The sequence below is a fragment of the Antechinus flavipes genome, chromosome 3 (genome assembly GCF_016432865.1).
Source record: "Antechinus flavipes isolate AdamAnt ecotype Samford, QLD, Australia chromosome 3, AdamAnt_v2, whole genome shotgun sequence".
NCBI lineage: Eukaryota > Metazoa > Chordata > Mammalia > Dasyuromorphia > Dasyuridae > Antechinus > Antechinus flavipes.
The window spans coordinates 516,300,833-516,314,528 of record NC_067400.1 but is presented as its reverse complement, the minus strand read 5'-3'; the positions used below and the strand labels follow the sequence as shown (position 1 = coordinate 516,314,528).

Genomic DNA, 13,696 nt, shown 5'->3' with positions numbered 1-13,696 from the left:
TGCCACTACAAAAAGGGCAATTACAAACATTTTTGCACACGTGGGTTCCTTTCCCTCCCTTAAGATTTCTTTGGGATATAATCCAGTAGAAATACTTCTGGATCAAGGAGTATTTGCATGTATTTTGGGAAAAAAAAACTATTATCATAAAAATTATGATCCTAGACATCTAGATAGATTTCATCAAACTACCAGAAGGATCTATGATGTCCCAAATTCTTAGAATCTCCAGACTAGGTAATCTCTGTGATCCCTTGCAACTCCAAATCTATGACTCTAAGTCATTGGCCCTAAAATTAGAAGTTGAATTTAAGCTTCACAATTTGTGAGTTTATGAAAACATTTCATATGATGTTTCCCCACTAGAATGTTCTCCCCCTATCCAATTTCCCAGCTGTTGTGAAGGGCCTTAGGACACTTATCTCAATAATTATGATGATAACAATATCTTTTACATAAATTATTTTAAATATATAATTTTACTTGTTCCTCCCTATGACTCTGTGAGGGAGATAGTTTATTCAACATTTAGATCAAGTAGCATTATTATTATTATTCCTATTTTATAAATGAGAAAACAGATTCAGATAGATTATGTGATTTGCCCAAGATTGCCTTCTTGGCAATGAATAGGATTAAAACTCAGGTCTTCAGACTGCAAGTTCAGGACTCTGCTAGATTATGTTGCCTTGTTTTAAACATAAACAAGCCTTATATCTTGATTGTCTCTATGTTGGTTGTCAGAACAGTTTCCTGGCAACTGACATCAGCATCTTCTTCCCTGTGGGTTACCCTGCCTGCTTGTCCTGCAAATAAGAACCAAGAAAGCTTTCCTTTGGCCTCTGGGGAGGCTCTGCATCAGGCCCTGGGAGTCCCTGACTTGTACTGGTAGGGAAAGTTGGAAGGAGGAGCTAGAGCTGGGGAAAGGGGCGGGAACAAGTAGGTTGGATGAAAACAGGTGAGGGAGGGAGGGGGTGGAATCGGCAGAAGTGTAGGCTGGATGCCTCCTTTCCGCAACCCCAGTAACTCCAGGACACTGATCAGGGTAGCAGGTCTTGTGTGAGGAGCTGAGCAGGGGCCATGGCTGCTGAGGAGGCCGACAAGCCACAGCTGGAAATGCCACTGGTCCTTGATGAGGACTTGACCAAGCAGATGAGGATACGCGTGGACACTCTGAAGAAGAATAACGAGAAGCGCCAGGATGGGGAGAAGCTGCTGAGACCGGCAGAGTATGTGTACCGCCTGGATTTCATACAGCAGCAGAAACTACAGTTTGAGCGCTGGAACATTATGCTCGACAAGGCCGGCAAGGTGACCATCACTGGCACGTCCCAGCATTGGACACCCGATCTCACCAACCTCATGACCCGACAGCTTCTGGACCCAGCGGCCATCTTCTGGAGGAAGGAAGACTCTGATGCTATGGATTGGAACGAGGCGGATGCCCAGGAGTTTGGGGAGAGGCTGTCTGAGCTGGCCAAGATCCGAAAAGTGATGTACTTCCTGATCACCTTTGGCGAGGGCCTTGAGCCTGCCAACCTTAAGTCTTCAGTGATTTTTAATCAGCTTTGATATTGAACCTGATTGCCCACTTCAACCCTTGCCCCCATCCTTATCAAGGATCAGGGTGTCTTTTCTCCATTCACCCCTCCATTATTTTCTTCTGGGACTTGCTTTTTCTCTCCTCTTCCCTTTCCCCCTCTTAAAAAAAAATCTAAACACGCAACACATTTTCCTGGATGAAAACATCTCCCCTTCCCCTCCCTTACACTTTCATTCTTCTTTCCTAATGTTTGCTCGTCTCACCTTTGTACTTCCTAAATTTTAAAACTGCATTTTTCTTTCCATTTTATTGTCTTAATCTTGATCAGGAAAATTATTCCATTTCCAGCTGTTGCATTGATTTCTCTTACCATCCATTCCTTTTCTTACCCGACTCCCTGAACTTTTAGATCTGGGTGTTCCTCCCTTCCCTTCTTTACTATCTATCTAGCAATCCCCCAGCCCTTTTGATCAGATCAGGCCTCTTTCCTTCAGTCCCACTTCCCTGAATTTTGGGGAAAAGATTATTTATCCTCACATACACCGTCACTTCTTTTGCCTAGTATTTGTCTCCATCACACCCTCCCCACTATCATCCTTTTCCTTCCCCTACATGTCCCTTTTCATGCAGCATCAGTGTATCTCACCCCTGCCTTCTGTTTTTTGGTGTATGCCTGCTTTCTCCACTATTTCCCTCCCAGTAATATTGCTGGTTACTGAATACCCTGTTTCTGGGGGGTGAGGACAACATAGTTGCTATATCTGGTCTGAGCTTGTGGGTGTGCCCAGCAGCTTTGGAGAAACAATTCACTTTTCTTTCTGACTTCTTCTCTACTCTGGAACAGAAACCATAACTGACATTTTTGACTATGCAAGGTGGGGACAACCTTCTGCTAACTAGGGTATAGTATTGCACACAGACTATTTGCAGGATTAATGAATTAGGGATGGATGCAGTTAAATGGTGGGCCAGGAAGAGCTTTGAAAGGTTGGCTGGGGGGGAAGACAGTGAGAGAGATCAACTTATGCTGAGCATATTGTGATGGCTGAAGACCTGCCATTCCCTCTTCATCTAGGATAAGAGAGAGCTATTCCAAAGAAAGAGACCTTTAAATCTCTATTTTTTATCTAGAGTTTTTACATAAAACTGTAAGTGAATCTGAAGACAGATTTCTTTTAGTGAATATCCAACTTTTTGCATTGCTAAGGGATCTTAATTCCTCTCTTTGGGCTGTCCTAAGGGTCCTAGCCTCACAGTACATGAGCTGACATGGACTGTCTCTGACAGCAAGGTATGAAAGGAAAATATTAACTTGAGACATGTCCCTTTAGCTCTCTCAAGCTAAATACAGTAGCTTAGGGGAAGAAAGCATGGAGCATTTAATGTTGGAGCTGAACCTGAGTGTAGAGAATTACAAGGGAAAGCAATCTAGTTCCGTTAGGTTCTTTAAAAAAAAAAAAAGAAATGAACATATATATTCATATAGATATAGCTCTCTATGTACTACAGAATATTGAATCTACATATATATATATATATAAAATGTATATTTTGCATAGCAAAAATGTATACATAGCTTGAGTGATTTTTTTTTTTTAAGAGACAAGGTACTTCTCTAGACAACTTTAGAAATTTGCTTCCCAGATGCAAGATATGATGATTCTCAGTAGATTTCTGATTCTGCAAAGTTTATATAAAAAGACTCGCTCATCATTTCCAGCAGATGGAGGAGAGAACAAGGTGTTTGATGAAGATTTCCATCCTCAAGAAAGCTTAAAGATGGGAATGGGGAGGGCTGAAGGATCCAGTTGTTTGGGGGCAGCACTAGATATTGTGGCTTAATGCTAAGGCTGCAGAATTCCAGCAGAGGACAATGTGGATTCTTTGGACTTTCCCTTTGTGACATTTTTTTGTAGAGATAGCCTTTTCCAGGACTCTAGTCCTTAAGGATGGCTGCTTTGGACTGACCACTCTGGAGTGCTCATCACCCCATTTGACTATTTTTAAAAAGAAGTTTTATTGATGTCTTTTGTCTTTACCTCATACTCATTTCCTACCTGCTTCTCTTTTCCACTCAGATTGAACCCTCCCTTTCAGCAAAGAGAACAATATCTGATACAATGACTGTATCTGTATCTGATCACGTATTCGATGTTTTCTTCTAGTTGTGTCCCTTCGTCTTTGCTGGGATGGGAAAGCCATAGTTAATTATCTGTTCACTGGGACTTTGGTTTTTTTGGTTACTCAGAGTTTAACTTTCTTCTCATGATCTCTTCATTACGTATATTGTTTTCTTGGTTTTGATTATTTTACTTTGCCTTTGTGGCAAAAAGTTTTTCTATATTTCTCCAAATTCCTCAGATTCGCTGTAATATTCCATTACATTCCCAAATCTGTTCAGCTTCTGTCTGGGATTAGGAGACAAATGTTGTCTGGTTAATAGGATATGTGTTACACAACTGCAGGTTTAGTGTGGAAAATGTCCTGAACTGGGGGAATTGGGATATTGAAATGATAGTGTCATTTTTGTCATAAGCTCACTGTATGACTTTGGGAGGAGTCATTTTCCCTTTTATGATTTTGATTTCTATTTTTGAAAAATGAGGGTGTTAGAGTAGATGTCTCTGTGAATTTTTCTAATTTAACATCACTTTATGATTCCATTATTTGATTGTATGATTATATGTCTGTGGGCTTGTACTGATCACAGTTTAACAGAACTAAATATTTAGTATTTTTTTATATAAATCTTGGCCTCAGCTCTGGGCAGACAAAAATGAAAAATTGACATGTTCACTGACCCTAAGGAGCTTACAGTTTAGTAGACAAATGTTAGAATAGGATGGTTCTCCTAGTTCAGCCTCCTCATTTTACAGGATTAGGAAACTGGGCTTCAGAGAGGTAGATTTATTTAGGGTATGCATGGTAGAGCTACAATTAGAATCCCTGACTTCCAGTCTAATACTCTTTTTTTACTATACCATGTCATTAGGCAGCAAATATACTAAAATCTATATGCCTCTATCTATCTGGGGTACATTTGATTTCATGCTTCCTTTTCTGAGTCATCATGGAAAGTAAATTATTATTGTTACCTGGATCTCAAAGCTGACTATAAAAATCTCCCTTTCATTAGAGGGAAGGTATTTTATTTCTTAGATATATTTTTAAAAATAAAAACAGCAACAACAATAGAAGCAAAAAACCAAATCAGAGGTCTGATTGTAACTTTCAGGTTCATTCACAGACAAATAAGAGGTTCTCTATGCTGTGGTTTACTTTGACCTAGCTCTATCATTGTTAAGATGCTATTATTTTCTAAATTGTGTTTTATTATCACAGTGCTTGCCATGCAGCAGCAATTTATAATCAATACTTTTTTTATCTTTTGCTCCTCACTACAAACTTGTAAGATAGGGAAAGGCAATGATTTTTTCCCCTACTCAATATAAATGAGGAAAACCAGATGGGAACCCTAGATAGAAAGTGATTTGCTCCAACTCCTACAACATTAGTGGCACAATTGGGACTATAACCCCCATCTCCCAATCCCTCTATTAAATTGCCTTAGGGCTAATTAGTTCTCTCAAAATGGGCAAGTCACTCAGCCCTTGAACCTGTATAATGCATTACCATAAAAGAGATTGTACAATGGGATAAGTAATGTTTTTTAAAAATAGAAAGCACCCCCAAAATATGAATTGTTACCATTATTGTGAGCTTCGTATGTCTAATTTAAGTAAGACTCCTTTGGTTTTGGAACCTCCACTAAGATTAGCAAGGTGTAGATGTTGGTGTGGGGTGTCACTGTGGCTGACAACTACTTCATCTTTATACTTCTGCCTATCTAATCTCTCTCAATTTGAAGTCCCTCCAAACTTGTATTGAGTATATGTATTCAATAAAAATCTATATTCTCTTGTACTGTAAGGTGTGCATTTTCTTCCTGTCTGGTTTTTACTTTAGGGCCATTTTCTTGCTCCCTTCTGCAGTTGCAATCAATGGATCAATCTGCATTCATGTGCCAGCCACTGTCCTGGAGATAGAAAGATAAAAATTATATAGTTCCTGATTTCAAGGAGCTTATATTTTATTAGGGAAACATAAACACATAAAACAAGACATAGACAAAGTACAAATGTAATTGGGGGAAGGATCAGGGAGGTTCAGTGTAAATGACATTTCCGTTGTTTTGAAGAATATCAAGGATTCTGAGATCTTTCTGAGGTCATGGGGTTCCACAATTCTCACCCATATCATATAAGCATTTGGGATATACTGGAAGAGAATATTGATATTGAAAGCATGGGCTTTGGGGGAGAGGTGTTGAGACTCTGGAAAGCTCTGAACTATTTCCCAGGGGAATCCTATCCCATCACTTCCAGTTGATGATTTCTTCAAGCTCTTCTTCCTAACAAGATTATTCAGATTTGGGCTTTGGGGAGTTCACTATTACTAGAGCCTGAATGACATTATGTAGGGTTAAAGAGAGGTTTCCTGTTCGTGTGTGTATTGGAATCAGTGGCTCTTGGATATATTCTGTGAGTCTGCAAGGCATAATCAATATATACTATTAACAATAATAGTTACCATTTATGTCACTATTTAAGATTTGCCAAGAGTTTTACATATTATCTCTTTTAATCCTCACAAAACAACTTAGTGAAATTGTTATTGTTACCATTTTATAGATATTGAGGGCATTTGAGGTATACTGGGGGAAACTGAGGTAACTGTCTGAAGCAAGATTTAAATTCAGGTCTACTTGACTATAAGTCTAACACTATACACTGTGAAATCTAATTTATTTATTTGTAGGCACTATAAACCTGCCACCCCAATTCTTATAAAATGCATGTTATAGGGCAACTAGATGGCATAGTAGATAAAGCACTATTCCTGAAGTCAAGAGAACTGGAGTTCAAATCTGGCCCCAGACACTCAACATTTTAAACATTTACCAGTTGTATGACCCTGGGTAAATTACTTAACCCCAAATGCTTTGCAAAAACAAAATGCATATTATATTATTGTACTGTAAAAAGAGCCTACATAGCAGGTAAAAGATCCCTGAAGACCTGTCCAATACAATGTTAATGGAAATTGAAACAGAAAGCAGAGTTGTGAAGAAGTGATCTTTATCTTTGGAGATAACTTACCTATAGTTTCCTTCCAAGCATTTGTATCCCTTTTCCCATCTGTGTGTAGGCCAGATGTTATATTTGAGCCTGATTGAATTGCTAACCCTATGACTAATTTCTAAATATTTTCCACCATTACCCCTCATTTTACAGCTGAGAAAATTGAAGTCAGAGACAAAGTAATTTGCTAAGATCTCACAGATAGTGGTAAATTAGTAGTAAGTTGGAGAAGTTAAGCTTTGGACCCAGACCCTCTGACTCCAAATTAAATTTTTTTTTCACTCCATATTTATAGGGCACAGTAGGGTTTATATTATCCTTTCCTTACAATATTCCTGTGGGATGTGTAGAATAAATCTTGACTTCATTTTACAAATGAAGAGTAAATGAATTTAAGGTCCCTTCTAGCCAGACCAGGGGTATGCTGATAAATGTTTAATAATTGACTCTTGGAGGGTATTCCCACATGATACACTCAAGTTTAATCTGTATTATTAACATTTTTTTCTTTCTTAAGTCTAGACAATCAAAAAACCACAATATATCAGCCCCTGATTTCTAGCTTTTGTCAATTTCCTGAGGTGTAAATGCTCATACTGAAAATTTATTAGTTGACTCTCTGGAACTAATTCTGATTCATTCCAACATTGCTTCCAGCTCTAAATACTAGGACTTCTTAAGGAAATGAATTTTGAGTTTTCAAAATGGACTGTGTAGAAGGGATTCTAGTAGTCATTTAATCCTTCCTTCTAATTTTATGGCAGATGAAACTGAGAGTCAGTTAAGGCAAGTGATTGGCTCAAGGTCTCATGGCAAGTACATGGAAACAGTATTAGAATTTGGCTTTGCTGTGCAAAGTCCAGAACTCTCTTCCCATGGAATTATAGACTCTAGAAATGAAAGGATCCTGACTAGTGGGGGGGGGGGATGACTATCTAGTTTAATCCCCTTGTTTTTCAGGTGTAGAAACTGAGGCCTTGATAGATTAAGTGATTTTCTTAAACTCTCACAGGGAGTAAACACCAGAGGGGGGAATTTGAATATAGCTACTATCCTCCAAAGATTTATGCCCCTATATTGTATGGCTTCTTCTAAGAGAAATGACCCATATTTCCTTTTCTTGTTCCCACCCTCCAATCTGGTAACAGGCAAAAATGGGCACCCCAAACTGAAAACTCTCTTGTTATTTACCTGGGAAGGCTCTGGAATCTAGCCATGTCTGGGTTCTGAGGCCAGAGTAAACAGAAATCCCCAAAGCTTCTTCCTGTCGATTGCATCAGCCTTAGTTGTGCTTCTGGGTCCTTCTCACTCCCTCTTGCCCAGAATTAAAGAACAGTCAAGATTTTCAGGGCATATCCATTTCACTAAGATGCTGAATAGAGAAAGCTAGATCCCCAAACACATGCCACTAAGGACATAAGATGCTGGAGAGAACCTGAGAATCTTATACTCAAACTATCCTACTGCTAGAATCTTAGAATTTTAGGATCACAAACTCTTAGACTCCCACATTATAATGAATAATATTGTTAATGATGTATTTTATAGCATTTTAAACAAATTGTTTTCTCAACAGTGCCCAGAAAGGAAGGTTGTGTAATCACGTCTTATAGATGAGGAAACTGAGACTCAGAGAGAGGAATTTTCTTGCCCAAGGTCATATAAGCTTGAAAGTGAGAGAACCATAACTGAACCCCAAGTCCACTGATGACAAACCTCATGCTTTTTCCACCAAGTTGTGGATCCACAAATTCACAGAATCTTAGAATTTTAGCCTAAGTCAGGCTGTCAGAGGTAGAAGGAATTTCTGAAAGCATCTTATTTGATCTGGTCAGTCATTATCCTTTCAAGCTGGCCTCTTGCCAGAGAGAGAGAGAGAGAGAGAGAGAAGGAAAGAAAAGACAGAAAGAAAAAAGAAAAGAAAAACACTCGTTAAACATTTATGAAGTACTGGGAATACAAATATAAGCAAGCAAGACAGTTCTTGTCCTCAAGGGAATACATGATATAAAGAATTAGAAAGAAGGTTGGGAGTATACATCTGCTGATATGGTATTATGGTATTTGGGAAATGATCGGTTAAGCCAGGTTTTAGTAAGATAAAGAAAAAAGTTCTTTTCTAAAAGCCCAGTATGTTAAGGACAAAGTCTACGGCCCCTTTGGAAGGGGGATGAGCACAGTTTCTGTGATGTTTCTGAAATGTAGGAAATGCCTCCTCACATGGATGCATAGATGCTATACCACTCATTTTTTAACATTTAATTTTTATTTTATTTTACTAAAAATTAGGGGCATCTAGGTGATGCAGTAGATAGAGCTCTGTTCCTGGAGTCAGGAGGACCTAAGTTCAGATTCAGCCTCAGACACTTAACACTTACCAATTGTGTGATCCTGAGCAAGTCACTCAATCTCAGTTGCCTCATATAAAGATTAGCTATTTTTTTTTTCTAATTTTTCTCCCTCACCCAAAGAAAAAGGAAAAGGAAAAACAAAATACTTGGAACAAAAACTCATAAGTCAGACAAAACAAATCTCCATGTTGTTCTTGTCCACATTTTGAGTCCTCCTTCACCCTATCAGGAGATGAACAGGCTGCTTCATTATTGATACTCTTTGGAATTTCTATAGGTCATTACTGAACTGCTCATTGTCAAAGACTATTCCACACCCAGTGTGTTTCCTCATCATTTCTATGGATTCAGTCCTGTTATATACAATATACAATGTTTAGCTCTCATTTGAAAGTTCTTACCCTTTACATTGTTACAATCATTGTGTAAATAATTCTGCTTCTACTTGCATCAATTTATACAAACCTTCCCAGTTTTCTCTGAATAAATCATATTTGCCATTTCTTACACGAGCCAGTACATGATTTGTTCAACCATTCTCCCAAACTATACATATCCCATCATTTTGCCAGTTTTTTATGTTCATCTTTGAATATTTTGGTGTAATGAGACATTTTTCTCAGATTTCTTCAAAGTATAAGCTTTGCAATGGAGTTTCTGGGTCAAAAGGGAAACAGTTCTAAGTTGTTGTTGCTATTTTTTAATGAGGGAAAGATGATCCAGACCTTTAATATAATTGGTGTAAAGGAAGTAGATTTCCTCTTTTTCTTTTAAGTAACTGCCAGATGGACCAAATGGTCAGATGTTATAGAGGGGGTTTTTATTAAGGTACAAGTTGAACTAAAGACCACTGAGGTCTCTCCCAATTCTGAGAAACCTGTGATTCAGTAATTAATTAGAAAAAAAAATTCTTCATAGTACTTGAGATAACTGATCTTAAAATTCTAGTTAATGTTTTTGTGATTTGTACACATGCTTATCAACATAGACATCCACACAAAGAAATATATATGACATACTTTATTATTAATCTTTTGCTCATAAAATCAACTATAGCTTACTGTCTTATAAACAAAGGGTAGTCTACTTAATCTGTCATTCTTTGCTCTACTCAGTCTGTCCTTTCAGCTCTAGCTAGCTCTGCTCGCATTCTTGCAGTCTGTGTCCAAATTAGATTATCATAGCCTTCCTAATTTCATCCTTCCCTCAGCTCCTTAAAAGTACAATGCTGGGCAAATAGTAGGCACCTAATAAATCTGTTGGTTGATTGATTTAGATAGGCTTAAAATGCATTCCATTCACATCTCCACCTATCAAAGTCCTCCAGAGTTAGATCATATGTCACTTCATTCATGAAATCTTTCCTGATTCCCCCAGTTAAAAATGAGCTCTTTGTCAGATTATTTTATAAAACTATCTCTCTTCTTATGCACTGATTTTATTCACATTTATAGCATGATTCTATGTTTGTGTGCTTTTCCTACTAAACTGTGAAGGTGGGAAGTATCTTGTCTAAACTTCAGATCTTTCCCTACTCATTGCATGAGACTCTGCACAGTTGGTGCTAAATAAGTGTTTGTTATATGAACACATAGACTCATACCTGTATAAAAGGCAGTTTGATATGGTAGATAGCACCGTGGATTTATTTAGACAATCTGTATTTAGATATTCTAGATATTTCCCAATTGAAATCATAAATTAGGGCTGAAAAGGGATTTTCAAGGCTATTTAATCCTCTTTTTTTTTTGTTTTACAAATGAGGAAACTAAAGTTCAAAGAGGTTAAGGAACATTCCCCCAAAGTCATGCAGGGAATAAAATGAGAAGCAGGATTTGAATCTAGATCTTGTGACTTCAGAGTCAGTGTCCTTCTGCTATATCAGGCTGTGTCTTAACAAGTCAGTGGCTCCCAGAATCCCAATTTCTAAACCTGCAAAATGGGGGGAAATGTTTATTTTTCATATCTCACAGTTGTTCAGTAAGGAAAACACTTTGTAAGTCTAAAGTATAATATTACTGTAGAATATGGAGAAACAGCTTGACTTAGTAGGAGGACTAGATTTAGAGTTTGTATCCAATCTTGGATACTAGGTATGGGACTCTGGGCTAGTCACTTTGTCCTTTCTGCAATGACGGAATTACGTATGGGTCTCTATTTGCATTGGGAATGGTAGTTCCCTCACTAATCAAACACAGTTCCTGGACATATTTGATGTATTATTATTATATACATTTTATACATGCATATCTAGTATGTTGTCTTTTAACACATACACAAACAAGTTTATAATCACAGACCCATAAATATACAGGAATGAATAAACAGATATGCATATAATCACACATAGACACATAAAAATACAAAAACAGACACACACACATACACACACACATATATTCACTAATCAGTGCTACTCAAAAAAGGTTTATCAATGCCTTTTTGGGGTTTTTTTGTTTTTTGTTTTTATATCCCAGTCATTTTCAAATATGACATTCTCCTTTGAGCTTTACCCTCTAATAAAGAGGAAAAAATGTTTAAACAAAAATCTGTAGTTCACAAGTCTGATAGTATCTGCAACATTCCACATCATAGAACTCCACACCATAGTCTCCCACCAATTACTATCTCTCGTGATTGCATTTCCTTCCTTCTAAGTGCATATTCCTGGTTATGTCTTGATTAAAGTGAAGGTACATGAAGCTCAAAGGAGCCTGAAGATACCTCCATGTAGCTTTGAGAAGTCTAATAGTAATAATAAAATAACTAAAATTTCTGTAGTATCTATTATATGCTAGACAGCTAGTTGGCACAGTGGATAGAGTGTCAGGCTGGAGTCAGGAAAAATTTAAATCTGGCCTCAGACATTTACCCTGCATAAATCACATAACCTTGGCTGCCTCAGTTTCCTCAATTGTCAAATGAACTAGAGAAGGAAATGTCAAACCATGCCAGTTTTCCTTGACAAGAAAACTCCAAATGGAGACAAGAGTTGGACATGACTGAAATGACTGAACGATTCTTACAATGTTCCAGACACTGTGTTAAGACCTTTACAAATATTATTTTCTTTGATCCTCACAATCACCCTGGGAATTAGGCATTATTATTATCCTGATTTCACAGTTGAGGAAACTGGATTAAACAGAGGTAAATGCCTTCCTAGAAAATATCTGAGGTCCAACAACGATATTGTTTGAGGATGTATTCTGATGGAAGTGGATCTCTTCGATAAAGAGAGCTTTAATTGATCAAATTTGGACAGAAGCAGCTACACCCAAAGAAAGAACACTGGGAAATGAATATAAACTGCTTGTATTTTTGTTTTTCTTCCCGGGTTATTTATACCTTCTGAATTCAATTCTCCCTGTGCAACAAGAAAACTGTTCGGTTCTGCACACATATATTGTATCTAGGATATACTGTAACCTATTCAACATGTAAAGGACTGCTTGCCATCTGGAGGAGGGGGTGGAGGGAGGGAAGGGAAAAATCGGAACAGAAGTTAATGCAAAGGATAATGCTGTAAAAAATTACCCTGGCATGGGTTCTATCAATAAAAAGTTATTTAAAAAAAAAGAAAATATCTGAAGTCATATTTGAACTCAGGTCTTCTGAATCTAGACCCACTGTACCATTTAGCTCCCTGGGAAACAATAAGCTGGTGAGGAGAACTTGGCCAGGATTCTCTTCTCTCCTGCCTCCCCACAGCTCTAGTCCTCTTCCCTTAGGATCTGCTCTGTATTGATTTGGTGATTCTTGGTAGAATCATGAGCCCAAATGAGGATTGGGACAAGCAGAACTCCCCTGGCTCTCTCTTCACCCCTCTCATCACAATGCCCTGGGGACTCATTAATCGGCTTCTCTGCTACTCACCAGGCTTTGTGCAGAACCTTGTTAGCCACTAATGACCCTCGCCTGGTCCTGAAGGAGGTCTCAGAACTAGAGAATGACAGTAACTCTAAGGCTGTCTGGCAAATGGGAAAATCCCTGGATTTGGAATCAGAGCCTGCATCCAAAGCATTGCTCCACTCCTGCCTAGTGATGGGCCCATGGCACAGTCTTAAAGCCATAGTTAAAGGATTTGGGTTTATCTCCCAATTCTGCTTCACTACCTGTGTGACTTAGAGTAAGTTATCTACCTTCCCAGGGACTGAATGGCTTCATCTCTAAAATGTCTAAGAAGATATTTCTCTATCTACCACAACATTGTACTGCCTTTCATACCCACTCTACAGAGGAAAAGACTGAGGTCTGAGGAGATGAAGGCATTTTCCATCATTTATATAACCAGTAATGAGTCGAAGCAGGATTCAGCTCATGTGTCCTTCCTCAACTCTCTACAATTATAGTTCCCTTTTTTTGGATAAATAATATTTTTTTAAAGTAATCAATATTCATTTTAAAAATAAGATTTTGAGTTCCAAATTTTTCTTCTTCCTTCCCTTCCTTACCTTTCCCAAGACAGTAAACAATCTGATATAACTTATACATGTACAATCATAGTAATTTTTCTCAAATTAATTGGTTTTGGTTTGTTTATTGATATCACCAATATTTCTCCCAGTATCATTCATATCTCATATAACCAAAAAATATTTCTAAAGAGAAAAAAAATCAGCAAAATTCATTAATACAGTGAAAAAGTGTGAAAATAAAGA

At 37.8% G+C, this 13,696-nt stretch overlaps 2 protein-coding genes across 2 annotated transcripts in view; both read left to right on the top strand.

Moving 5' to 3' along the window:
* CAPN5 (calpain 5) overlaps positions 1-13,696 on the top strand; it is a 153,267-nt gene that overhangs the window by 107,319 nt on the left and 32,252 nt on the right. The window lies entirely within an intron of this gene.
* Positions 1,041-3,004, top strand: OMP (olfactory marker protein). Its single transcript, XM_051987063.1, has one exon. It carries the CDS (start codon positions 1,081-1,083, stop codon positions 1,570-1,572), a length of 492 nt encoding a protein of 163 aa, XP_051843023.1. The 5' UTR covers positions 1,041-1,080; the 3' UTR covers positions 1,573-3,004.

What these genes read in the sequence shown, in the direction of transcription:
- OMP (XM_051987063.1), top strand. Translation starts at nt 1,081, where the DNA reads ATGGCTGCTGAGGAGGCCGACAAGCCACAGCTGGAAATGCCACTGGTC.